This window comes from Chiloscyllium plagiosum, unplaced genomic scaffold (assembly GCF_037043375.1).
Source record: "Chiloscyllium plagiosum isolate Xiang-an unplaced genomic scaffold, Cpla_swu_hap1 HiC_scaffold_13, whole genome shotgun sequence".
Taxonomy (NCBI): Eukaryota; Metazoa; Chordata; class Chondrichthyes; order Orectolobiformes; family Hemiscylliidae; genus Chiloscyllium; species Chiloscyllium plagiosum.
The window spans coordinates 28,643,284-28,670,560 of NW_028270151.1; the positions used below are offsets into that span (position 1 = coordinate 28,643,284).

At 43.1% G+C, this 27,277-nt stretch overlaps 1 protein-coding gene across 11 annotated transcripts in view; it reads right to left on the reverse strand.

Moving 5' to 3' along the window:
• Positions 1-27,277, reverse strand: part of lpp (LIM domain containing preferred translocation partner in lipoma) — a 396,217-nt gene that overhangs the window by 85,831 nt on the left and 283,109 nt on the right. For 10 of the 11 annotated variants that reach the window (XR_015759138.1, XM_087993414.1, XM_087993419.1 and 7 more), the window contains 2 exons: positions 25,206-25,256; positions 1,001-1,696 (listed from right to left, as the gene is read on the reverse strand). Coding sequence is in view for 10 of the 11 variants with exons in the window: in XM_087993414.1 (XP_087849540.1) it covers positions 1,001-1,696; positions 25,206-25,256 (747 nt within the window). In the remaining variant the exon portion in view is untranslated. The remainder of the gene's footprint in view (positions 1-1,000; positions 1,697-25,205; positions 25,257-27,277) is intronic. The other variant, XM_087993423.1, reaches the window with a different exon arrangement.

A 27,277-nucleotide genomic window follows, 5' to 3' on the forward strand; every position in this document is an offset into this window, starting at 1 on the left:
ATTTGTGCAACCTCTTCTTAAATTTGGAAGTTAAGACCTTATGTAGAGGATTGTGTCAGGGAGCATTCCCAATGGATTCTCCTCAATATCTTACACCATGGAGTACTAGAATAAAGTAGCACTTGTTTGCATTTACACCATTCTTTTATACCCCTGAAGTGACAGCAGGAATTTGGGAGTAATGATTCGGAGATTCCTATTATGCATCTCAATTGAGAAAATGAAGTAAAGCGTTAAAACCAGAGCTCAGAATACTGTTAAAGATCGAAGGGAACAGGAAAGGGAGAATTTATTTAACAACCTGTCACATCCTCATGAAGTTATGTATACTTTATGATTACAGAATAGTCTGGAAGCACAGTGCCTGTTTTCAATAGAGCATAGACTGATAACCATATGACAACTCCTCCTCCCACTCCACCAAGGACTTGCGAGTCCTGGGCCTCCTCCACCGTCACATCCAAGCCACCCAACAATTGGAGGAAGAACACCTCACCTTCTGCCTTGGGACCCTTCAACCACACAGCATTAACATCTATTTCATTAGCTTCCAAATCTCCCATCCCCCCACTTCATCCCAGATCCAACAATCAAACCCAGAACCGCCCTCTTGACCTTCCTACCTGTCCATCTTCCTTCCCATCTGTCCACTCTATCCTCATCACTGACCTATCTCAATTACCCCCCCCCCCCCCGCCACCTGCATCTACCTATCACCTTCTCAGCTATCTTCCCCCAGCCACCCTATTTATCTCTCAGCCCCCTTCTCCCCACACATTCCTGATGAAGGGTTTATGCCCGAAACATTGACTCTTCTGCCCCTTGGATGCTGCCTGACATGCTGTGCCTTTCCAGCGGCACACTTTTCAAATCAAACTTCGGTATGAATGGTCTGGACCTGTAGGTGAGGGAGGTGAAGATGGGGAGACCCACAAACAAAGGACATGAAAATGTCCTTCAGGCAAACATACAACACTCTTAACATGAGATGCATTCGTACCTTAGGTTGTTGCAGAGGTCCTGGTGTTTGGTCTGTGATGTAAGTTTTCTTGCTAGGAGCCAGTTGATGATAGGCACTAGGGTTTGGTCCAGGAGCATTGTGGGTATAAGGTGCTTCGGGTCTCCAGGTATTCGGAGCTCCATATGCTGGGTCACCAGCATAACCCACTCCAACCGCTGGTGCTGGAGCAACAGCCCGATGATCTTGGTAGCGATTCGGTGAAGGATTATAAGTGTAACCTGGGTCAGTGTAGCGTGTGGGCTGTGCCCCATACCCATGGTCAATGGAGCGGGGCTGTTGAGTGTAAGTCTGTATCAGTGGAGCTGGTTCGGGAAACCTAGTTGGCTGCAGGTTATACTGCTGGTACTGAGAAGTGGCAGGGTCGAGGCCTGGTTGTTGAAGCCCCTGTGGCATGAAATTGGGATTGGGCTGTGCTGATTTAACCTGCACGTTGAATGCAGGTCGGGCAGGAGTGGAGGCTGTGGTGTAGGAGGCTGGAACAGGTTGGGGTTGGGTCTTTGAGGCCACACCAATGCCCTGGGTAGGATGGGGCTTTGCAGCTGTCTTCTTGGTAGCTGTTAGAAGTGGCTGAGAGGGGATAACCATCCGCTGATGCCCAATCACTGGACTGTGAGAAGCCGACGTTATTGGAGTTTGAGGAGTTGAAGAACTGATGGTTGAGGTGACTCCATGGCTCTGAAAAAGAAGAAAAAAAATGTTCCATGAGGACCAAGCCAGGTTGTATCTGCCAGAAAAGATTGGTCAGGGAAAGGCTCCTCTCTTTTGAAAAGGAGAAGGCTGAGTACAGTGATCTGTTAGATGTCTTTAAGATTACTAAAAGAGTTTGACAGTGTAGACAGTAAAAAGATATTTCCATTTGTGTGGGAGACCAAAAGCTATTTAAAGAAGACAGTCATTAATGAATCCCATCAGGCATTCAGGAGAAACCTCTTTATGCAGCGAGTGGGCTTGGCCTTTTATAGAGTGACTGAGGTGAATAATGTGGATATTGTTACGATTGAACCTGATGTTGCCACTGGACAAGTCAGATTCCAGAATGAAACCTGCCGTGATAGATGACTTTTTAATTTTGTTTTAGTTAAAGTGGTGGCCAGTCACTGAAACATAGTTGCACAAGAGTTTCTTTAGCTTCTTTAGAAGCTTACTCCACAAAAGAAAAAAATCTACGCTTTCTAAATATAGAACTTGAAAGACCTTGAAAAATACACAGCAAAACAAAGTCTCATCCCATTTCTTGATATTATGCATTTAGATATACCCTGTACACTCCATAACAAATCTTTAGGTTTAACTTAACTGATTATCCCCGTTATTTCCTGTGAACTGTGAAGTATTTTTACGCGAATGCGCATAAGACGTAAAGCTCAGACTTTCTCAGCTACTAACAACCTGCAGATATCTAACCAAATACTCCTGTTTTGGATGAAGCACAAATTCCTGATGAAGGGCTTTTGCCTGAAATGTCGATTCTCCCGCTCCTCAGCTGCTGCCTGACATGCTGTGCTTTTCCAGCACTACTCTCGTGACTCTGATCTCCAGCATCTGCAGTACCCACTTTTGCCACAAATTACTCTCTCTAACAGTCTAACTGTGCTTTCTGTGAACTATCTGATACTTCTTTCCAGGTGAGAAACTACATTTGCTTCTGATCACAGGCAAGTCTCCACCGAATTGGCCTAAAGAACATTCAGTCTCTGAGTTTCCTAAGCTAAAATCAATCCTTGATTATCCTGAATCAAAAACAAGCTCATTTCCTTCAATATTTGCCCCAGCTATTGCAAACCATCATAGTTTTCCAGTAACACAAAGGTAGGTCACTGTTCTCTGACATGTACTGGATTGGGTCACTGTTCTGTCAATCTTGTCTAACCTAGTTCTTTCTTTGTTAAACCCACTCCACATGCCAATATTCTGAACTCCAAAGTTAGATGAGCATGTAGAAAAAGAAAGGCAGAAAGATATAGAGCATTTGCTGATATGGTGATATAAAGAGACTTGAAGGGTGGGGAGGGAGGCTTGTATAGAACTGAAAAACTGGGATAGAGCAGATGGGTGCAATGATCTATTTCTGTGCTGGAAACTTAGTGTAATTTTATGTAAAAAGGCAAAAGTATAAATGTTTGGTCAGGGTGTCACCTTTGGGATATTACTGTGTGAACACATGTTGGACATTCAGAAAGATTTTTAAGGCTATTCAACATCTGCAAGAAAGCAACACAGACATTAAAGTCCAATTTCATTAAATAACAATCAAGGTTGCTAGAAAAATATTGGAACAGCTCAAGGCAATCGAGAGGGCCAGGGGAAATCAGTGGCAATGAAAACTCACAACAGTAACAAGGAAAATCATCTGCATGCAAATATGGCTTTCTCTCTCGCTCCCAACTGTATCCCACCAGGTATTCCAGGTCAGAAACTCAGACTGTCAATCACTTGGCTTACTGCCTGTTCCCACTCTCCTTCTGACTGGAATACTGCCTATTCCCCTTCTTACTTGACTGAATTACTGCCAATTCCCTTCTCACTCTGACTGGGATTACTGTCTGTCCCCCTACTCTGCCTCTGACTGGATTACTTTCTGCCTCCCCTCTCATTCTGACAGGATTACTGTCTGTTTTCTCTCATTCTGACAGGATTACTGTCTGTTTTCTCTCATTCTGACAGGATTACTGTGTGTTCCCCACCCTGACTGGATTACTCTCTGTTGACTCCACCCCCCGACTCTGACTGGATTACTGGATTAATATCTGTTTCCTTTCACACTGATTGGATTACTCTCTGTCCTCCCTCTCACTCTGACTGGGATTACTCTCTGCCTCCCCTCTCAATCTGACTGGATTATTGTCTGTTTCCTCTCACTTTGACTGGATTACTGTATGTCCTCACTCTCACACTGACTGGATTACTGTCCATTCCCCTCTCACTATAATTGGAATACTGCATGCCCTTCCTTTCACTCTGACTGGATTGCAACAGCTTACTTTCTCTTAAACAAGAAGTACAACAAAGTCAAAGGCTGCCACTCGCAAAAGCTCCCATTGGTCCCTGATACCCACAGTCTAGTTTTTAAATTATGATTAGATTACTTAGTGTGGAAACAGGCCCTTCGGCACAACAAGTCCACACCGACCCGCCGAAGCGCAACCCACCCAGACCCATTCCCCTACATTTACCCCTTCACCCAACACTATGGGCAATTTAGCATGGCCAATTCACCTAACCTGCACATTTTTGGAATGTGGGAGGAAACCGGAGCAAACCCACGCAGACACGGGGAGAACGTGCAAACTCCACACAGAGAGTTGCCTGAGGCGGGAATTGAACCCGGGTCTCTGGCGCTGTGAGGCAGCAGTGCTAACCACTGTGCCACCGTGTCGCCCAGATACCTGGATCTGGAGTTCTCTGAATCTGAACAAATATTTCTCTGTGTATATCCCAATGAGTTGCTTTATATTCTGCAATATCTTAAATAGATAACTCCTCAATCATTTAAACTCATGGGTATACTAAGCTATATAAACCATTCTCAGAATTTCACCATCTCAAAGTTCCACTCTTAGTCTGGAAAATTCAGATTTGAAGTATCCCTGCTCATTTGCAGTACTCAGAACTGAACACAGTACTTCAGATGAATCATAGAATCCTGATACAATGTGGAAGTCAGCCATTGTGCCCATCAAATCCATGTCGCCCCTCCAAATAGCATCCCACCCAGACCCAGCCTCATACTGTTTCTTTGTAACCTTGCATTTCCCATGGCTAATCCACCTAACCTGCACATCCCTGGACACTATGAGAAGAAACAGGAGCACCTGGAAGAAACCCACGCAGACATTGGGGAGAGTACACAAACAACCCCCCAGACAGTTGTCCGAGAGTAGACGCAAATACAGATCCCCCATGCTGACCGACAACAGTGCTAACCACTAAGCCACAATGCTGCTCAGATAACGTCTGAGGAAGATTCTGTACAGTTCAAACATCACTACTTGTCCTTTCTATTTCAATATCCTTGAGAAATTTCAAGTTATGTTTGTTCCTGAGCACTAGATTTTGGTATTTGTTCATATTTATGGTAGGACTGTACACTGTATGCCTACTATTCCAGGTCCAAACATCTTCAGTTGCTTCATCATTGACCTTCCCTCTACCATAAGGTCAGCGTTGGGGATGTTCACTGACAATTGCATGACATTCAGCACCATTTAGAATCCGTCACTTTTTTTTCTTTATTTATTCATGGGATGAGGAAATTGTTGGCTATGCAGCATTTATTGCCCATCTTTAAATGGCCAGTGGGCAGTTAAGAGTCAACCATGTTGCTGTTGGTCTGGAATCACATGTAGGCTAGACCAGGTAAGGATGGCAATTTCTTTCTTCAAGGACATTAATGAACCAGATGGGCTTTCCCTACAATCAACAATAGGTTCATGGTCATCATTAGATTCTTAATTCCAGATATTTATTGAATTCAAATTCCACCATCTGCCAGGCAGGATTCAAACCAGAGTCCCCAGAATGTTATCTGGTTCTCTGGATTAACAGTCTAGTGATAATACCACTAGGCCATCACCTCCCCTATATCCATATCCAAATGCAGTAACACCTAGACAATATCCAGCCTTGGGATGAAAGTAGCAAGTAACATACTTACCATAAAAATGCCAGGAAATGACCATCTCTAACAAGATAGAATCTATTTCTCTTTGACATTCAATGAAATTGTCCTAAATAAATCCCCTACTATCAACTTCACTGGGGTAATCATTGACTGGAAACTGAACGGGAGTTGTCATGTAATTGCTGTGATTATAAAGCAGGTCATGGGTCGGGAATTCTGCAGTGAGCAACTCACCTCCCAAATCCTCAAAACCTGTCTATCATCTACAAGGCACAAATCAGGACTGTGATGAAATATTCTCTACTTGCCTGGTTGCGCTCAGTTTCAATTGCACTCAAGAAGCTCAACACCATCTAGGGCAAAGCAGCCCACTTGACTAGCAATCAATCTACAGCCTTTGACATTCATTCCCTCCACTACTGAAGTTCAGTAGCAGCAATGTGTAGCATCTACTCACCAAAGTTCCTTTAACAACCCCTTCCAGATCACTGCCTCCAGAAGGTCAAGAGCAGTAGATGCACGGGGACACCACCACTGGCAGGTTCCCCTCCAAGATGCTCACCATCTTAATATGGAGCTATGGTAGGATGAGAATTAGAAAGAATGTGTGTATGGGGCATATAAGGATGGCAGCTGGAGGATCTATGGAGAGTACTGAAAGGGGGAGTGAGGCTGTGGTGGGAGCAAGAAGGCTTTCTTGTGTTCTGTTAGGTTTTGCAGCTGGGGCAAAGTCTTGGATCATATGAGTGCCTTCATTCAACTGCAGCTCCTGTGGCTGCCTCTACTCTGTTTCTTGGCGTGCATGGGACAACAAGGTCAGCTCTCATAAATAATCCCTGAAGCACAATCTCACTATCTGGAGCACTTTGTCCCGATTTGGTTTCCATTCAGGAATTCTCTCAACCCTATGCTCCTGAAGTTGGAACAAAAATTCAGACCAATGATTGCAGCGTAGAGCCAGACCTGAAGTGAGGAGGAATCCCTTCCAACCCCAGTGATACAGGCAGTGTGTAACACACAGTAGCTCTCCTCTTGCACCCGGAGCGTCTCAGAAAAAATTCATTGTTTTCTACAGGCAGCAAAGGAATTAAGGTGATGATATCTGCCATCTTAGATTCCGAGTTATCTTTAATGCTTGATGGAGAGGGACAACCAACTAGGTGAAAGAGAGGACTGCAGATGTTGGAGATCAGAGTCTAGATTAGAGTGGTGCTGGAAAAGCACAGCAGGTCAGACAGCATCCGAGGAGCAGGAAAAACAACGTTTCGGGCAAGAGCCCTTAATCAGGAATGAGAGGGAGAATCCACAGGTTTCAGAACAGTCAGAAACAATATTGAGAAGTCGGGCACCTTTTTATCTCACATTGTTTGCGAGTTTGCAGCTTTCATGTAGCCTACATGCTTGTTCAGGTCAATTGCACCTACCTGAACTTTATACGTCACTAGACCTGACCTCAAGTTGACCATGCCTCTTACCCATGCAGGGCCATTCCCATGGTTCCTACACCAAAATTCACCTGTCTTGCTTAGCAGAGTCTTGTGTCAAGCATTAGAACTCCTGATGTGATTTCACGCCCCCCACCCCCCCCCCCCCCCCCCCACCCCACCAGACCCAGGAAGATCAGCTTTAACCTGGTGCTGAGTCTTCTCCCCATTATCAACTCTGCTGGAGCTATCCCTGTGGCTGAATGAGGGGTAGTCCTAGAATCAAATAGCAGTTGGGACAGTTTCATATTTAATATAGCTGTAAGCTGTTTCTTTAAGCCTCCCTTCAAGGTTTGGACTGCTCTTTCTGCCATACCATTGGATGATGGATGGTATGGGGCTGTCCTTATATGTCAAATACCATTCAACTTCAGGAAATACTCAAGTTTCCTGCTGGTAAATGGTGGAACGTTATCTGTGACCAACACTTCTGGGAGTCCGTGTATTGCAAAATATGCATGCAGATTTTCTATAGTCATCCATGTGTTTGACAAATGAACTCTACGCACGTCCAAACACAATGACTAAGAACATTGAGCCCATGAAAGGATCTGCATAGTCGACCTGTAACCGAGTCCAGGGATAACTCGGCCATTACTATGAATGCAGTGAGGCTGCTGGCAGTAATTTCCCAGAGTCGTTGCTGGCACTCTGGGCACTGCCCATCAATGCAGCTATATCTGCATCCAATCCTGGCAGCAACATAACTTCTCACCAACCTCTTTATTTTGTAAACCCCTGGATGATCCTGGTGGAGTTCAGCAGTATCCGATGGCAACCTTCACTCAGGACAATCACTCTTGCTCCACATAATAGTATGCCATCCTCTACAGTGATCTGGTCTCTCCAGGTACAAAAGGATTCAATTCTGGTTGTGACCTTTGGTTTCCTCATCACCACCAGCTGTTTCAGTTTTGCCAGGACCCGATCTTTCTGTGTCCAAAATTTGATATTGTCATCTGTGAGTGTAAATGTGTCAAGAAAATTGAAAACCATTCGCCTCCAGTGGCAGTACCACTGGTGGTGTATCTACCAGCAGAACGCAGTTCAATTTGCTGCTTAGCCTCCTGAATGGTGTTCTTATACGCAGTTAGTATTAGAGCCCACTGCTGAATTTGGTCAGAAGTTAGGGGCTGTACTGTCTTGTCCTCTTTAAGTAGACCTAGCAGGGGTTTGTGTTCTGTTTTGATCACAAATTTACATCCGTAAACATATTGATGGAACTTCCTGACTCGAAGTATGACCACCAAACCTTCCTTCTCTATCTGGGCATATTTATGCTCTGCATTAGTCAAAGTCCTGGATGCATACACAATTGGGCATTCCTCTCCATTGGGCCAGCTATGATCTAACACCATTCTAATGCCATATGGGGACGCATCACATGTCAATATTAGATTCACTTGGGATCATGATATGGCAAAACCTAAGAGGATGATAGCTATTTCATCATTTCCCTGAAAGCTATATCTCAGCTATGCTACCTTTTGTAAAGCTAACCCTTTTTTAGAGTTGATGCAAATGCGCTGGCATGGAGGCAAGGTTATGTATGAACTTTCTGTAATAATTCACTAGCCTAAGGAAAAACCTAAGCTCCAGTACAGAGGTGAGGGCCGGGGCACCTTTGATCACACTCACTTTATCTTCCAATAGATGTAACCTGGTCTTGTCGACTCTGTGTCCCAAGTAGGTCACTTGGGGTGCCTGGACACACATTGCTCCCTTCTAAGGTGTATGCCCGTCTGGAAGAAACATCTAAGGACTCTGTCCAAGTTCTCTAAGTGTTCCTTATTGGTATTCCCTGTTATTAGCACATCATCTACACAAATGGTGGCCGGGGTAGACCTTGTAAGATGTTCTCCATTATTTGCTGAAAAATTGCACAGGTTGATGATAGCCCAAATGGCAGTCTTGGAAATTGGTACAAACCCTGTGGGTATTAATTGTAGCATACTTCTGGGAATCCTCATCTAACCGCAATTGCGAGCAAGCATAGCTCATGTCCAGCTTCATGAAGGACGGCCCTACTGCCAGCTTTGTGTATGAATCGTCTATGCAAGGGCTTGGGCATTTATCCTGCGGTGAAAAGCAGTTTACTGTTTGTTTAAAATCCCACAAAGGTGAACCGACCCATCAGGCTTCACAATCGAAATGCCCAGTGCAATCCATTTTGTAAACTGCACTGGTTTGAAGATTCCATCACATTCCAGCTTTCTGAATTCTACCTCTACTTTTGTCTGTAATACAAATGGCACTGAGCAGGCCTTGCAGAATTGTGCAATTGCTTCCTGGTCAACATGCGAGGGGGCCTTGCTCCTTTGCTGGTTCCTAGACCTGGTTGATAAACTTCTGGATATTTAATTAGGACTTCAGTCAGGCAGCCATTTTATAATCAAAAAATGTTGAGCCAATCAAAGTGAATCATTCTCAACCAGTTTCACCCCATCAAGCTTGGGCCTAAGCCTTTTACTACAACCACTGGTAACTGAACCAGGCACATTTCATAAGAGACTAAAACAGAAGTTGTACACTTAATCTGTAAAGGTTCCCCGGTATAATTTCTCAGTCTTCTGAGGTCTTGCGCAAACCTAAGGATTGGAGTCCAGAGCGAATTTTATTAAAGACTGTTTCTGCAATCACTGATACAGCCACATTGTTATTGACCTCCATTAGAACCAGGTGACCATTTCACCAAACGTTTACCTTGTTTGGTTCTGATTTGGATGTTGCTAAGTAATCTAACCATTCCAAGCCAGATGTAGTGGATTTTCCAGGGTGTGCACTTGCCTGAATACTGATCTATGAGTTCAGGCCCTGTGGACTCTTTTACTGTCTCAAGTCTGCATACTGGCATCAACTACAATGGCTTACTGCCTGAATCCTGAAGAAAGTTTTAATGGTTTGGAAAACGCTTGGCTCTGTTTTGGGGTTTTGCTGTGGGCTGATCTAGAATCCCTTTGTTTAGGATATGTCCTGAGTGAGGCTATTCAATTGCCTTAACTCAAATGGTGCGCCCCAAGCTCAGTTGGACTGGTGAGGGACTTCCATCAGAATACCCTGCAACTCATACACTCCACTTGCCGCACTTTCCAATGATGAAGCCAGTTGTAGTGCTTGTTTGAAGTCCAGTTAGGCTTCAGGTAATAGGTGCTTTTGCATGATTACATCATTAATACCTCATACCAAATGGTGTCTCAGCATCTCATTAAGGGTTGAACAGAGTCACATGCCTCTGCCGGTCGTCTTAACCTCGACAAAAACCCCAAAACCAATATCCCGGTTCTCAAATGCCATGTAAAACCAATAGTGTTTCAGAATTAGAGGAGGCTTGGGGTCAGAATATTCCTTAAATAAATTCATCAACTCTTGAAAGGTTTTAATATCTCATGCTTCAGGTAAAGTTAGGCTTATAATAATTGAAAAAGCTGCGGGTCCACAAGCTGTCAGGAGAATTACTTATTGCTTTTCTTCTGCCCCAGTGTCATTTGCTCGGAAAAAATTAATGCATTCTTTCCACATACTGGGCCCAGTCTTTGATGGCAGGGTTGAATGAGTCAAGCTTCCCAAATAATGGCATGATGCCAGAAATGCTTACCCCAACTCAATTTCATCAGGAGCGTGCTTTTCTCTCATAGTCACTGAAATATCCCGCCATCAAGTCACCCTTTATTCACACATAGACAGTCTGTGACACTGATCCAGTTCCCTCAGTGCCAACTCTCAGAGTGAACAGAACCTCTGACACTTCTGTTCTTCTCTGTTAGCCAGCGCTCTCTGATTGGACCTGATTAACAGCCCAGTCAAGCAACTCATATTCTATGATGTCTACCTGGCTGACCTCATTACAATTGCTCCAGATTCCTTTCAAATTCTCAGGAGTTACTTCGCATCTTTATGTCATTTTAAATTCCGAACCCCTTCACAGTACTTTCTATTACCACTCCCTGCTACTTGACTCATGTCAAATCTCCCAGTAACTGAGTTTTTCAGCAACAGATGATATGTCTCCTGTACTGAATAATTCGTATTAATAGTGTGCCCAGATATCCAGCTCTATGCCAAGAAATAAAACAGATGGCAACTGGTTATTACTCTATAAAACTAGCACTTCAGAGAATTAGTCACTACACCTCATAAATCTATCAACAAGCGACTGAACATTACGTCCACAAAGTAATTGAAGATTGAATCATATCCAAACCAGGGATCTATGAGGAGCTGTGAGAGTGGGTTGAGCCGTTAACACAACAACAGACTGTAAACAGGGGCTGGCCAAGTAGAAGCGAACACATGTAACGCATCAATACGCATTTTCGGTCAAACCTAACCAGAAATCAGCTAAATCAGCTTGTTTTGCTCACATTTCATGGGGGGTTTCCCTCTGCAAGGTTTTGCTAATGCTCGCATGCTATCGCCCAAACTTGACTCATTAATTTGGGTAGCATACCCCTACAGCTTCCCTCATGTTCAATGCTAGTCCGATTCTCCCCACTCACTGTAAGCGGAGGTATTTGACAATCACCGGGGTACCCCAGGATCCCATCTTTAAAAGACCATTTTGCAACCTGTCAAGCTCTGTGAGTGCGGAGCTGCCCTGCACAGTTTGAGACATTTACCCTAGACATGGCAGACAAGGGGATACTGATGGCCGAATCTGCAGACAGGGACCTGCAGCAGATCCTGGTGAATGGGTCGTGCAGGGGATTGCCATCCTCTTCCCCCAGCATCAGCAGAGGAGCTCAGTACACCAGGCCCCCAAGTTCATCGGTATGGTCACAACCACATGGAGAAATGCACAGTGCTGAGGGAAAAAGGACAATGACCTTTGCTGCTCCACCAGGATAATTTGCATCATCTTTTCTCTGCTTCCTCATACTCACTCTACATCTGTTACTGCACTTACCTCTCACCAGGTTCATGACCTCCTTCTCTTACAACTAAATAATGTCTTCCCTCACTCCTTCTTACCAACCCCTCCTCCATCACCATACCACTAGCCCTACATGGGTCCAGCACTGCCTACTCACACATCTGGGACACCTCACCACTTTTCCTCCAATTGCACAAGCACTAACAGCTATGCCAGCCATTTTCATCTCACTCAATCCATCCCCTTTTTCTAAGTCCAGGGGAAAATGACCTAGAAAAAGTTGAAACAGCTAGGGCATGTGTTGAGTGCCTGACATTGGGGCCTGTGAAGAGAGGATCTGGGTCTTTGCTGGTGAGGAACAGTCCTGTGGAGATGTGGAAACATCCATATCTCAGCAAACCAGTAAGAAGTATCATGGATTGCTGGGCTACACTCCCATTAGCCATACTGTTAATGTATTATCAACATGCCATAACCTCTACCCCTTTGCCTGTTTAATCTCCCACAGTTACCAATGGGTTGTACATGATTTCTGTGTCAAAAGGGCAATGCCTGCCTGCACCTTTGAGGAAGAGAGTAATAACATTTCAGAGCAACCACCAACAAGGCTGCCTCCAGCAGTCTCCATGCAATCTGATGCTGACTCCTTGCTCGGGGTTTTAGCTAGATCGGAGTTAGGAGCACCTGCTGGTGAGTCCTTCACTGGCGCATCTCTGCAGCAGGCCAAAGGAGAAACAGTTGGGTTACTGGCACTCATACAGCTACTGGAGACCAGGCATCTAGGCAGGAGAGGATGCCACAGTGTCGACAATTCTTGCCTTCATTGACGTGTGCTATGCAGAGATGAGAGCAAGAGGCAGGCTTGTTGGGGAGCACTGGACAACCTGACACACAAGTTGCAGAGCAGCAGCAATGCAGAGTTAACTTTATTTTCTCTCCATAGATGCTGCCAGGCTTGTTGAGTTTCTCCAGCAATTTCTGTTTTTCTTTTCGGCATACAAGCATCTGGCCACCTTCATGGACAGGTTAATAGACGGCACTAGTGAAATGTAGCACTTCCTTAGACAGGTGTCTGACATGGTCTGGTGCTAAAGATGGGTAACCTTTGTAGCTTGTTCTCGTCACTAAGACAGTCAATCAGACAGGTGATAATGTAAGATAGCAACACATTTATGAATGTGAGGTTCTTTTTCCAAGGAAGCATGTTCAATGCCATCTATGTGCCTCCAGAAGCTTTACTTTTTGTTTCTCAAGAGGTATTCATGGCTGACAGTGGTTGATCTGGTGTACAGCAGGACAATAAATATGGCATTCGTAATGAAAAGCCTTGAAGGTCCCAGCAGTGGTGAATAATTGCACTGCTGGTGAGGGCACAATAATGTGAGTATGGCAACACAGAATCATGGTGCAATCAATGGAGAACTGCATAGAAAGAAGAGAGTGAAGCTCCATGGAATTGGCAATTCTGCCAATTTGGCAAAAGGCCGGTTAATTGCTTCCGGATTTCTGTCTCTGTCCTTTCCTTAATAAAGCTTTTTGATTTTGAGATTTTCCATTCCACTGGGACCTTTCCATAATCTAGCGAACTCTGACAAGTTATAACTAGTGTATCCAACTTCTCTACAACCATCTTGAAAAATACCAGGGGAGGAGGTCATTTGGTCCTATGGCCTTTAGTTCTGTTAGTTTTTCGAACATTCTTTCTCTAGTGATTGTAATTGTTTAAGTTCTTTATTCTATTGATTGACTTTCTGCGAAAATTCCTGGAATACAATTTTGTGTCTTCTTTTTATGAAAACGGACACAAAGTGCATGCTCAAAACTTCTACCACTTTCTTGCTTTCTGTTTTTGATTCTTCAGTCTCACTTTGTAAGCAATTAACACTCACTTCAGTTACCTCCTTCCTTTGAATGCACTTGTAGTATATATCAAGGTGCCTAAACAAAATTGAAATCAGTGGGAATTAAGTGGAAAAGTTACATGGTTTGAAATCATATCCAGTACAAAAATAGACAATTGTGGTTATTGGAGGTCAATTATCTCAGTGTCAAGGTAATGTTTCAGGAACTCTTTGGATCCAACTATTTTCATCTGTGTGCATCTTTCCCACTTGCTTGGATGAGTACAGCACTGACAACACTCAAGAAGCTTGTCACCATTCAGGATAAAGCAATCCACTTCATTCACACCCTTCACCACGGACACTCAGGGACAGCAGTGTGTATACTATTTGCGAGATACAATGCAGCAACTCAAGAAGGCATTTTCAACATCAACTTCTAAACACACGACCTCTAATACTTCGAAGGATAAGGGTATGCCATTGGGAATACCACTATTTGCAAGTTCTCCTCCAGGTGGCACACTATCGGCATTTGACACTCTATCACAGTGCTTTACAGGAAGTGGTTTGAAATCCTGGAACTCCTTCCTACCTGAGCTACATGAACTGCAGCAGAGGGGGCGGCATGGTGGCTCAGTGATTAACACTGCTGCCTCACAGCATCAGGGTGCCAGGCAACTGTCTGTGCGGAGTTTGCACATTCTCCCCGTGTCTGTATGGGTTTCCTCTGAGTGCTCTGGCTTCCTCCCACAGTCCAAAGATGTGCAGGTCAGGTGAATTAGCCATGCTAAATTGCCCATAGTGTTAGGTGCATTGGTTAGGGGAAGATGGGTCTGGGTGAGTTGCTCTTTGGAGGGTTGGTGTGGACCTGTTGGGCCGAAGGGCTTGTTTCCATACTTTCTGTATGGAATCTAATGTTAAAAAAAAGGCAGCTCATTACCATGTTCTCAATGGCTATGAGAGATAGGGATTAAACACTGGCTTTGCCAATGATGCTAACATCCTGAGTTAGAATGCATAAAAAGAGATACACAGACGTAATGGCCAGAGATAATGGACAGGCGGTTTCATACATGTTATAGATGTACATAGAGTGCAAGAGGCAGTGATGACTAGGTGGCAACACGCACACAAATGCACACACACCTCTCATTTGCCTGATCTGTCCGCAGACTATTATTTAATGGACCATGTTAGAACTGACGTTTACTTATCAATACTACATTCTTTGGATCAATCTTGGGCCACGTTCACAAATAGAATTTATATAACATTTTAACATCAACTGGAGAATGTTTTCAATGACTTGAAAAAGATGTTGGCTGTGTTGATATCTAGCAATTTAACCAATATTGTGTTAAATCATTATGGATTATGGTTTCACACACTTTACAGTTTGTTTCTCTATTACATTCCTTCAAAGTCATTAGAATTTCAAGTTGCACAAGAATTTTGCAAAGATCTGGTAATGTGCAAACAAGCTAAAAAAAAAAGTCCACAGAATCCGGGAGCATTATTATTGTTGGAAATGATTCAGGAAACGTGTTGAAATCTCACACTGGTGGTTTGTAAAGTGAATTAAATTTTAAGTTCGGTAATTAGAAAGACTGATGTCAGTAAAAATGACCACAAAGCTGTTGGATTTTCACAAAAACCCAACCCAAAATGTTCACATATATCCTGTAAGGAATGAAACCTGACCAAACTATCCAGTCTAGATCGTTATGCGACTCCGGTCCCATCCAATGTAGTGGACTCACAGTTCTCCATGAATTTTCACAACAATATTTCGATATTTATCTTCCCAATGTCTCTCCCTCCGGACTGTACACTCTCTTGTCTGGATTGTGCAGCCTCTGTCTTGCCTGGAGTGTTCAGTGTTCCCTCTGAACTATGCAGTCTCTCTCTCCCTCCGTAGACTGCACAGTGTTTCTCCTCCTGGGCTGTACAGTCTCTCACTCTAGTCTGTTTAGTCTCCCTCTGCCCATGGACTGTATACTCCCTCCCCTCAAGTCTGCAGAGTCTCTGTCCCTGCTGGACTTTACAGTCTGTCTCCCTGGGACTCTAGAGTCTCTCCCTCTGGATTGTAAAGTCTCTCCTCTGGATTGTAGATTCTTGCCCTCTGGACTAGGGAGTCTTTACCCCTGGAATGTGGACATTTGCCTCTGGACTGGAGAGTCTCTTCCTCTGGACTGTGCTGTTTCTTCCTCTGGAACTGCATGGAGAACGATGAGCACCTTTAACCCACTGCCTGATGAAATAAATGAAGAAGCTGGTCATCGAGTTCAGGAAACAGAGTGGAGGACATGCCCGTTTGTAAAACGGTACTGAGGTGGAGATGCTCGAGACCTTCAAGTTCATAAGGGTAAGAATCACCAACAATCTGTCTTGACACTACAGTCAAGAAAGCACACCAACATCTCCACTTGTTTAGAAGACTAAGGAAATTCGGCACGTGCACAACGATTCTTACCAATTTTTGTAGATGCACCAAAGAAAGGATCCTATCCGGATGCATCACAGCCTGGTACGGCAACTGCTCTGCCCAAGACTGCAAGATATTATAGAGAATCGGGAACACAGCCCAGTCCTCATCACAAAAATCAGCTTTCCATCCATCGACTCTACCTATACTTCCTATTGCCTCAGGAAAGCAGTCAATATAATCAAAGTTAAAAATCACACAACACCAGGTTATAGTGTAACAGGTTTAATTGGAAGCACACTAGCTTTCGGAGCGACGCTCCTTCATCAGGTGATTGTTCCGAAAGCTAGTGTGCTTCCAATTAAACCTGTTGGACTATAACCTGGTGTTGTGTGATTTTTAACTTTGTACACCCCAGTCCAACACCGGCATCTCCGAATCATGAATATAATCAAAGACCTCCTCACCTGGTTATATACTCTTCCACCCTTTTCTGTCCAGCATACGATACAAAAGTTTGAATACATGCACAGTTTCAAGAACAACTTCTTCCCTGCTGTCATCAGACTTTTGAATAGTCCTCTCAAATGTTAATTCGCATATCTCACTCTCTCTCTGCACCTTCTCTGTGGCTGTAACATTGTATTCCACACCCTTTCCCTATACCCTGATTTTTTAAAAAAATTATTCATTTTGTGAGATGTAGGCATCACTGGCTATGCCAGCATTTATTGCCTGCCCCTCATTGCCCTTAAGAAGGTGATGGTGAGCTGCATCCTTGAATCGCTGCAGGCTACCTGCTCTGGGTTGACCCACAATGCCAATTCCAGGATTTTGATCCAGTGACAATGAAGGAGTGGTGATTTATTTCCAAATCAGGATGGAGAGTGGCTTGGAGGGGAACTTGCATATGCTGCCGCCCTCATCCTTCTAGGTGGAAGTGATCATGGGCTTGGAAGGTGCTGTCTGAGGATCATTGGTGAATGTTTGCAGTGTACCTTGCAAACAGTACACACTGCTGCTACTATATGGTGGAGGGAGTGGATGCAGTGCCAATCAAGTGGGCTGCTTTGTCCTGGGAAGTGTCAAGCTTCTTGAGTGTTGTTGGGACTGCACTCATCCAGGCAAATGGGGTGTACTCCCTCACACTTCTGACTTGTGCCTTGTAGATGGTGGACAGCCTTTGGGGAGTTAGGTCAGTTATTCACACAGTATTCCCAGCTCTGACCTGCTCTACTAGCCACTGCATTTGTGTAGTGAGTCCAGTTGAGTTTCTGGTCATTGATAACTCCCAGAATGTTGATAATGTTGATGTGACCATAGCACTACTGCATGTCAAGAGGTGGTGGTTAGATTGTCTCTTAATGGTGATGATCATAGCCTGGCATTTGTGTGGCAGAAATGTTGCTTGCTACTTGTCAGCCCAAGCCTGAATATTGTCCAGATCTTGTTGTATTTGGACACGAACTGCTTCGGTATCTGAGGAGTTGTGAATGGTGCTGAACATTGTGCAATCATCATCAAACATCCCCACTTATGATGTAGGGAAGGTCATTGATTAAGCAGCTGAAAATGATTGGTCCTAGGATGCTATCCTGAGAAACTCCCGCAGAGATATTCTGGAGCTGAGATGACTGACCTCACACAACCACAACCATTGTCCTTTGTGTCAGGTATGACTCTAATCACCGGAGAGTTTGCCCCCTGATACCCATTGACTTCAGTTTTACTAGGCCTCAGTTGAATGCAGCCTTGATGTCGAGGGTTGTCGCTCTCACCTCACCTCTGGAATTCAGCTCTTTTGTCTATGTTTAAACCAAGGCTGTAATGAGGTCCGAAGCTGTGTGGCTCTGACAAAACCCAGCTGAGCAGGTGCTGCTTAATAACATTGTTGATGATAATTTCCATCACCTTACTGATGATCGAGAGTAGACTGATGGGGCGATAATTGGCCGGTTTGGATTTGTCCTGCTTTCTATGAACAGGACATAATGTCAGCAATTTTTCACATTGTTGGGTAGATGGCAGTGTCATAACTGTACTGGAACAGCCTGGCTAGGGGAGTGGCAAGTTCTGGAGTACAAGTCTTCAGCACTATACCAGAATGTCATCAGGGTCTATAGCCTTTGCAGGATCCAATGTTTCTAATTATTTCTTGATATCACGTGGAGTGAACTGAATTCACTGAAAACTTAGCTATCATGCTGGGATCCACTGGAGGTATGCAAGATGAATCATCCAGTTGGCACTTCTGACTGAAGATTGCTGCGAAAGCTTCAGCCTTATCTTTTGCAATGATTTACTGGGCTCCTCCATCAGTGAGGGTGGGGATATTTGTGGAGCTTCCTCCTTCAGTGAGTTGATTAATCATCAATCACCATTCACAACTGGATGTGGCAGGACTGCAGAGCTTAAAGCTGATCGATTGGTTGTGGGATTGTTTAGCTCTGTCTATCATTTGTTGCTTATGCTGTTTGACACACAAGTAGTTCTGTTTGGTGGCTGCACCAGGTTGACACCTCATCTTCAGGTAAGCCTGGTCCCAACCCTCACATGTCCTCCTGCACTCTCAATTGAATCAGGGTTGATCCCCTGGCTTGATGGTAATGTTTGAGTGGGGTGTACTCCGGGGCAATGAGGTTACAGTTTTGTTGTCATTAATGGCCCACAGCATCTCATGGATTCCCCAGCCTTGAGCCGCTGTGAGCCATTAACTCTGTTCTAAGTCTGTCCCATTCAGCACGGAGATAGTGCCACACAACACGATAGAGATTATTCTCAATGTGAAGGCGGGACTTTGTCTCCACAAGGACAGTGTGGTAATCATCGTGCTGATACTGTCATGAACAGATGCATCTGCAGCTGGCAGACGGATAAGGATGAGGTCAAGTATATTTTTCCCTTTTGTTGGCTCCCTCACAGCCTGTGCAGACCCAGTCCTTTAGGACCCGACCAGCTCAATCACTAGTACTGCTGTTGAGCTACGCCTGGCATTGAAATCCCCCACTCAGAGTACATTTTGTTCCGTTGCCACCCTCAGTGCTTCCTCTAAGTGTTACAATTTATATGGTATGATCTGCCTTTACAGTATATAAAACAACACTTTTCACTGCATCTTGGTACATGTGACAACAATCAAGTTATTGTATCCTCCAGGGGTACGTATCATGAGTTGAAAACTAGGAGCAAATTATTTAGCATTTTGTTTTTGGCTAACATGGACCCACCCCTGCAGATGCATTTACTGAGACTTATGGTGTGGCTATAACTTCAAATATACCACAGATGTTCACTCTACTTCTTCCTAATGACTTCCCATCTTGTAATTCTGAAAACTACGTCACATTTAGAATAAATACTAATTATTGTGAAAAGTAACGCTCACTTCAACCATTCCTCTCAGTGATGGTGAGGTATGTCTGGTTTATTAATATCCTTTAGAGAAAGAAATCCACCATCCTTACCTGGTCAGGTCTACATGAGACTTCAGACTCACAGCAATGTGGTTGATTCTTAAGTGTCTTCTAAAATGGCTTCGCACGTCACTCAGTTCAATGGCAATTTGAGATCGGCAACAAATATTAAGCTTTCCAGTGACTCACAAATCACAAAGTATTTTTTTTAACAGCACAAGTAAACTGGATGCTCAGTGACTGCAGAAATGATAGCTAGACGGGGAGGATGAGGGATGCAGAAGAAAGACAAAACAGATGAGTATGAAAAGAAAAAATGGAAAAAGAAAGCATGCACAAGTGAAATAAGAAAGAGGGAGGGGAGAGAGACCAAGTCACAGGGAAGAAAAGAAGTAAGGGAGACAGGGGATGGAGAGAAGATAAAGTGGATAGAGGGAAAGAGAGAAACAGAAAGGAATATGGGGAGACAGAAATGTGAGCGAGATGGAGAAGGAAGAGTTAAGTGAGATAGATGAAGGGAGAATGAAATAGATTAAAAGACACAGAACAATAGATGAAGAGAAAGGGAGTGAGTGTGAGAGAGAGAGAGAGACCAGGACAGATTGGGAGTGTGAAGAGAGACGCACAGAAGAGAGAGAGAGACAGACACAGTCAGTCTTACAGAAAAAAAGCACAAAAATAGAAAAATAAGAATGTCTAATGCCAAAGGTAAAAACCTAAGAATCTTTGATGTACCAAGCAAAGGGCCATGACCAGCGATCAGCCTGACAGGAAACTAAGGACCTTAGTGTAAGGAAACAAGGAATTTGTTTGGTGACTAGTCACAATTCTTCTCCCAACCCCAGCTCACATCTCATGCATTAAAATTCATAACTGTTTGTCTTTACTCTAACCTTAAATTCTATGAGCAGAAACAACAGAATGTGAGGATTGTTACTGCAAGGCTGTGCTCTGAGATGGGTAAAGGCTCATAGAATCATTGGGATTCAGGATTAAAGCGTCTCTTCTGTTTGGACAAATTCCTAGAGGTTTCATTACCAACCAATCTGCTGAAACACCCTTTTGTCCATTGCAAGTGCTTTTGTGAACTAATAAACAACTCTTAAAGAAAATGAAAAGTATAACACAATTTTTTTTTTGTTAACAGATTCTCTTCCCTAATTGTATTCAAAGTATTGCCAGAAGATCAGTCTCCAATTCTGGAAGATGATGGCAGAGTGGTCTCCTCTGTGCTTTAATATCTCTATGGCAATCCTGGAAGTTTGGTAATATTGTTTGAGGCCATTTCAATCTTGGCACCTTAGAGTCTCTTACTGGTACACAACGCTGGAAATACTCAGAAACAAGATTTTGGTTTGGAGTATTTCATATCAAATACATGATCCCATTCAAACCCTCCAGAAATAAGAACAATCCTTCAAAAGGTGCTCCAAGATAAAAAACCTGTCAAGCTCCGAGAAAATCTGTTAAGCGACATGCTTTGATCTTAGGCTCAACAAGCAAAGCTTTGTACATTGTGTTCCGTTTCAAATATATTGTTAAACTGGAGAATTTAACTGGAGGTTACAAACAAAGCATAGATATTTTACCATCGAGCTGCAGTTCATTAACGTATTTGCCAGCAAAGTATTAAGCAAACAGAAGAGGAAAAACATGGAGTCAGAAGTCAGCAATGAAGACCTCTTCACTTGGACCTGAAGAAGCAGAGAACCAGCTGTCCTTACTCACCTGGTAAATATATCACGTTACCGAGTCCTTAACAGAGAAGAAAGATTCCAAGGCAGAGCCATTGCCTTAATTGTGGGATCTAATAAGCTAGCTGCAGGGGATGAAGTGGATATCACTGAAAGTCATCCTTCGTTCAATTGTGACTCGCAGGTTGCATCCCTACTCCTCCTCCGGTGAGTAATGCAATTATTGATAAAGACAGCCTCAGAAAATTACAGGATCCAGCACCAGATAACTCCCCTTGGCTCTTAATGCTCTTCAAAACAGCAATTCAATTGGTTCCACTCCTTTCCCATTTCTTCCCCAAATCCCTGCAAATTTATCCACTTCAAGCATTTAACCAGTTCAGTTATATCTGAAATTGCTTTCAGGCAGTGCATTCCAACAACTTACCTCCCAAAAAGCAATTTCCTATTTTATCTTTGGTTCTTTTGCCAATTATGTTCAATCAGAGTCCCCTGATTACTGACCCTCCTGCCAGTGGAAACTGTTTTTCCTACTTTATTAAAACATTTCATGATTTTGAACACCTTAATTAAATCTTCCTTGAAGATTCTCTGTCCTGTGGAGGACAACTCAGTTTCTCCAGTCTCTATGTAAACTCCGTCATCCTTGCCAACTTCTAGCAGTTGGATCTGATACATCATCACAAGTTAAATTGGCCATTATCACACACTACTTGGGGTGATTAATAGGAAATGGCATTTGAATAAAGTAGCTGCTGTCTCTGGATCCACATCTCAACTTCAGATGAATAGAGTGTAGAAGACTAAAAGGCCATTTGTTTGAAACATATGAGATCTAGTGTGGGTGTTGGAAAGATGTTTACTCCACAGATTCTAGAACTGGGGGCTACTGATTAAAAATACGGGTTCACCTATTTAAGACCGAAACGAGGAGGAACTTGATCTCACAGAAGGTCATGAGTCAAAGGCATTTGAAGCAGTGTCTTTGAATGTTTTATAGCAGAGGTAGATGGATGAAAGCTTTTTGGAGGTTAGATAGAATGTGGAGTCATCAGATCAGCCATGGTCTTATTAAATGGTAAAGCAGACTGAATGGCCCAGTGGCCTTCTCCTGCTCCTAATTCACATGCTTACCTGTACCTTCAGCAATGAGGAAGGAACCACTGTTGAGAAGACCGTTATTTAAGACATCAGTGTGAAACACAGAGGGTTATTTCCAAATATACTATAAGCATCTTCAAAGAAAATTCATGCCCCTTCTACCCTTTTTTTAAAATCACTCATCCCTTCTGTTGTCTGACTGATGAATGGGATACGAATATGAAAAGGATGAAAAAAATTATCCATGTTACTCTGATATCAGCACAGTAGAGTAGATCAGAGAAACAGACCAAGGAGAAACTTGTATTAAAGCAGAACTAAGAAACAAGACTGGGGACCTATGTGCAGTGACCTGGAACTACTTGAGTGAAAATTAAGCTAGAACAAGGATGAACAAAGGATTAGAGATCATGAAGAGCGGTAACATGTTAAAAGGGATGCAACCTCTATGAGTAGTTGTGTAAACATCCAATGCCCAGAAAAACCAAGAGATGGGACAGTGTGATGATAAAGAACAATGAGAACAGGAACCATCTGAGAACATGCAGGCAGTGATGTTAACATATTAAAGCACAATGAACGTACCTGCTGTTCAAGTGACAAATACATTACATACTCAGTCACACACAGAACAGAAAGATTCCATGATCTATCCTCAGCCTTCATTGATACAAGATCTCAGCTGTAAGTACCCATTTACATTATGTTTTCCTACTTGACAATTCCTCAGTGCCATTGATGTGCTGTTTGATACAGTACAAAATCCTCCACAGTTTCATGTCATCAATTATCAGCTTTACACTTGATCCTTGCATTTATTTATATTTTGAGTGAAATGCACTGATCCCTGGGAAATGATATTTGACATAAGCCACCAAAGTTCCTCAACTCAATGTTTTGTCTCTCAATTTGAAAAGTATATCAAAAATGTGCATTCAACTCCTTCACTGTGATTATATTCTGCAGAGTCTGGTGCAGTTTCTGACCAAAGCAATTTCACAAACAGCTTTGACTGATGTGAAAACCTAATAATAAATGAAGATGTGGCATTGAATCTCAGAGAATTGTTCTTTCACTCAAACCTTGCGCTCAAAGGTATCACAAGGACAATTTTAGCTCTAGGCTGGATTATTATTACAAAGTAGCATTGTTTGCTGGATTTGTGATCTGAGATTCAATAGTTAAACCAAAGACATTCAGTAATCCTTTGAAAGATATAAGGGGTATCTAAATTTCCAAATGTCAGTTGGAAAATCTCACAAAGAATGTCAACGTACAAATGAAATGACATGCAAAAAATTACATTGGAATACAACATGGACAGAATATGACAGACAGAATATAATACAGAGAATATTGTGCAATCATTTGCAAACATCCCCACTTGTGATCTTACGATAAAGGCAAAGTCATTGACAATGCTGCTGAAAATGGTTGGGCCTTGAACACTCCCCTGAGGATTTCTGACACAGATGTCCTGGAGCTGAGACAATTGATCTTCAACAACTACAGCCATCATCCATTGTGCTACATAAGACTCTGACCAGTGGAGAGTTTTCCCTCATTCCCATTGATTCATTCACCAGGGTTCCTTAGTGGTACACTAAGTCAAATGCTACCTTCTTGTCAAGGGTGGTCACTCTCACTTCACCTTGGGATTTCTGACCTTCTGTTCATATTTGGAACAAGACTATAAGGAGATCCTGGTGGCTTCCAAACTGGGCATCACTGCACAGGTTATTGTTCAGTAAGTGCTCCCTGTTAGCATTGTTAATGACATCTTCCATTACTTTGTTGATGATTGAAAGTAGACTGATAGGGCAGAAATTGGCTGGGTTGGATTTGTCCTACTTTTTGTTTATAGCACATTTCAGGGCAATTTTCCACATTGTCAGTAGATGCCAGTGTTGCAGCTGTACTGGAACAGCTTGGTTTGGGCACAGCAAGTTCTGGAGCACATGTTTTCAGGATTATTGCTGGAATGTTCAAGGCACATAACCTTTGCAGTGTGAACATTTGACAGGAGTTAGTAAACAGGATATTTGGTGAGGAAATATTATTTGAGGAATGTTACACAATGGGGAAAATTCTGCAGTAAATTTAAGCACGCAATGACCCAGGAGACAGCATGAGATAACTGAACAGGTCAGGGTCTGGGAATCCTGTATAACTCATCTCCTGTGTCCCCAAAACCTGTCCACCACCGACAAGGCATGAGTCAGGAGTGTCATGGAATACTTCCCATTTGCCTGGATGAGTGCAGCTCCAACAACTCTATACGCTTGGCACTACTCAGGACGTTGCAGACTGCTTGGATGTTGATTGGTACTAAATCCACCCCATTCTATAAAATCTTCCTTTACCAATGACATACAGTATACCAACAACAGGACACACTGCAGCAGCTCATCAACTCAAACCTTTCAGAGCATCCTCAAATCCTGTGATCTCCACTATTATGAGCAGCAGATACATGAGAAGGCCATCACCTGCAAGTTCCTGCCCAAGCCTCACACCATTCTGAGTTGGAAACGTATCATGATATTTTGACTGCTGAAACTTTGTAGACCTTTGTCTGTAAGAGCACTGTGGGTGTCCCTACACTGCACGCCATGTTTGAGGAGGTGGCTCACTATCACCTTGTCCAGGATAATTAGAGATGGAAAATAAATGCTAACCCTGCTGTATATACAAGAAAAAGTGGAAAAAATTAACAATATGTTGGTGCCTACTTTGCTTTCAAGTTCATTGTAGCCTGCAGAGTCTGGCAGCTTGAGACAGGGCTTTTGAAGAAAGTGAATATGATTGATCTACACTGAGTGTGATTTAAATTCATTCCTATCAATCAGTGCAAAATCATAGTCACATTCACGCATATTTATAACAGAGTGGCACAAATATCCAATAAATGATGCATATGTATTTCGGCAGATATTATCAATAGCCAGTTACCTCCAGTAGAAAAGCTGTGCTTAAACAATGGGCTGAATGGTCTCCTTTTGCATTGTATCAATTCTATAAAAAAGTCCAGAAATAGCAACCGCCTGTGAGGGTCGAAATGTGGATCTTATCACTAATACTGAGATCATGATGCCTCCAAGTGCCTGCAATATCTGATGAGATGGGAGATCTCTGCATCCCTGGTTTCCATCTAATGGAATCGCTGTGAATATTGGACAAGGAACTACAGAAGATTCACTGCCATATTGTGTCCTCTTTAGCCTCCCTAATGCTCACTCTACCCCCAAAGGCCAGCCTGGCAATATGTGGGCATTCAAATGAAGAAATGATGATAAGCAGGAGATGCCAGAGGTTAGAATTAGTGAAGAAGAAGCAGAGTGAAAACAATTTACAGCATATCTTTCATTGAGTTAGGAAAGAGTTCATAATTTTCTGTGCAATAAAATTTTTTAATAACCTCAGAGGTAACTGCTTATCAGTAATTTGAAGGGTTTTGATGAGATTTGAAATGAGCTGAGACGCTGATTCACTCCAGAAAACACGGCTGTGATAAATATCTAGCACGTTTCTTTCTCATATGGAGCAGAATTGTTTTTGTCATCATTCAGTTACCTAGAGACCACACACATCAGAGCAAAGACACAAAAGATTGCAGCAATTACCACTCACTGAGTGAAGAGGCCACTCACATTACTAAACGCTTCAAAACGCAGTAGGAGGTAAATGCCCAAATAAAATGTTTAATTAGCTGAACCATGGACAGAATAATCCAGCAATATCCGAAAGTGACATCTTTAAAACACTGAACACAGTGAGATTTGTTTAAGTTCTCTCTTCAAATATTTAATCGGCTTAATCAGCTAATTTTCAACCATCACCAGATCTACACCTTTATATATCCCACTACCTGACATAATACAAATTTCTCACGATACAGTTAATCATCACCTAAACCTACAACAGCATTAGCTGCATCTAACTCTGCGTTGAAGCTATCCTGGGAGTGTGTGATGAGGACAGAGGGAGTTTTACTCTGCATGTAACCCTGTGCTGTAACTATCCTGCAAGTATTTGATGGGGAAAATGTAGAGAAAGCTTCATGTTGCAAGTAACCTCATGCTGTACCTGCCCGAAAGTGTTTAATGGGGCAGTGCAGAGTGAATATTTCCTGCATATAACCCGATATATACCTGTCTTGGGAATTTGTCATGGGGTCAGTGTATGAGAGATTTATTTTGGGTCTAATCCCAGACTGTATTTGTTCTGAGAATGTTCGTTGGGGACAGTGTAGAGGAAGATTTACCCTGACTCAAATCTCGTGCTGTGCCAGTGCTGGGAATGCTAATGGGGGCAATGTAGAGTGAGTTTTACTTTTTTTTATTCATTCGTGAGACATGGGCATTGCTGGCTACGCCAGCATTTATTGTCTGTCCCGTGTTTCTTTTGAGAAGGTGGTGGTGAGCTGCCTTCTTGAAACACTGTTGTCCACATGCTATAGGTTGACCCACAGTGCCCTTAGAGAAGGAATTCCAGGATTTTGACCCAGCGACAGAGAAGGAATGACAATATATTTCCAAATCAGGATGGTGAGAGACTTCGTCATAAGTTTGGAAGATGTTGTCTGAGGCTCATTGGTGAATTTTTGCTATGCATCTTGCGGATAGTACACACTGCTGCTGCTAAGCGTCAGCGCTGGAGGAAGTGGATGCTTGTGGATGTGGAGCCCATCAAGCAGGCTGCTTTGTCCTGGATGGTGTCAAGCTTCTTGAGTTTTGCTGGAACTGCACTACCTAGGCAAGTGGGAAATATTCCATCACACTCCTGCCTTGGGCTTTGTAGATGA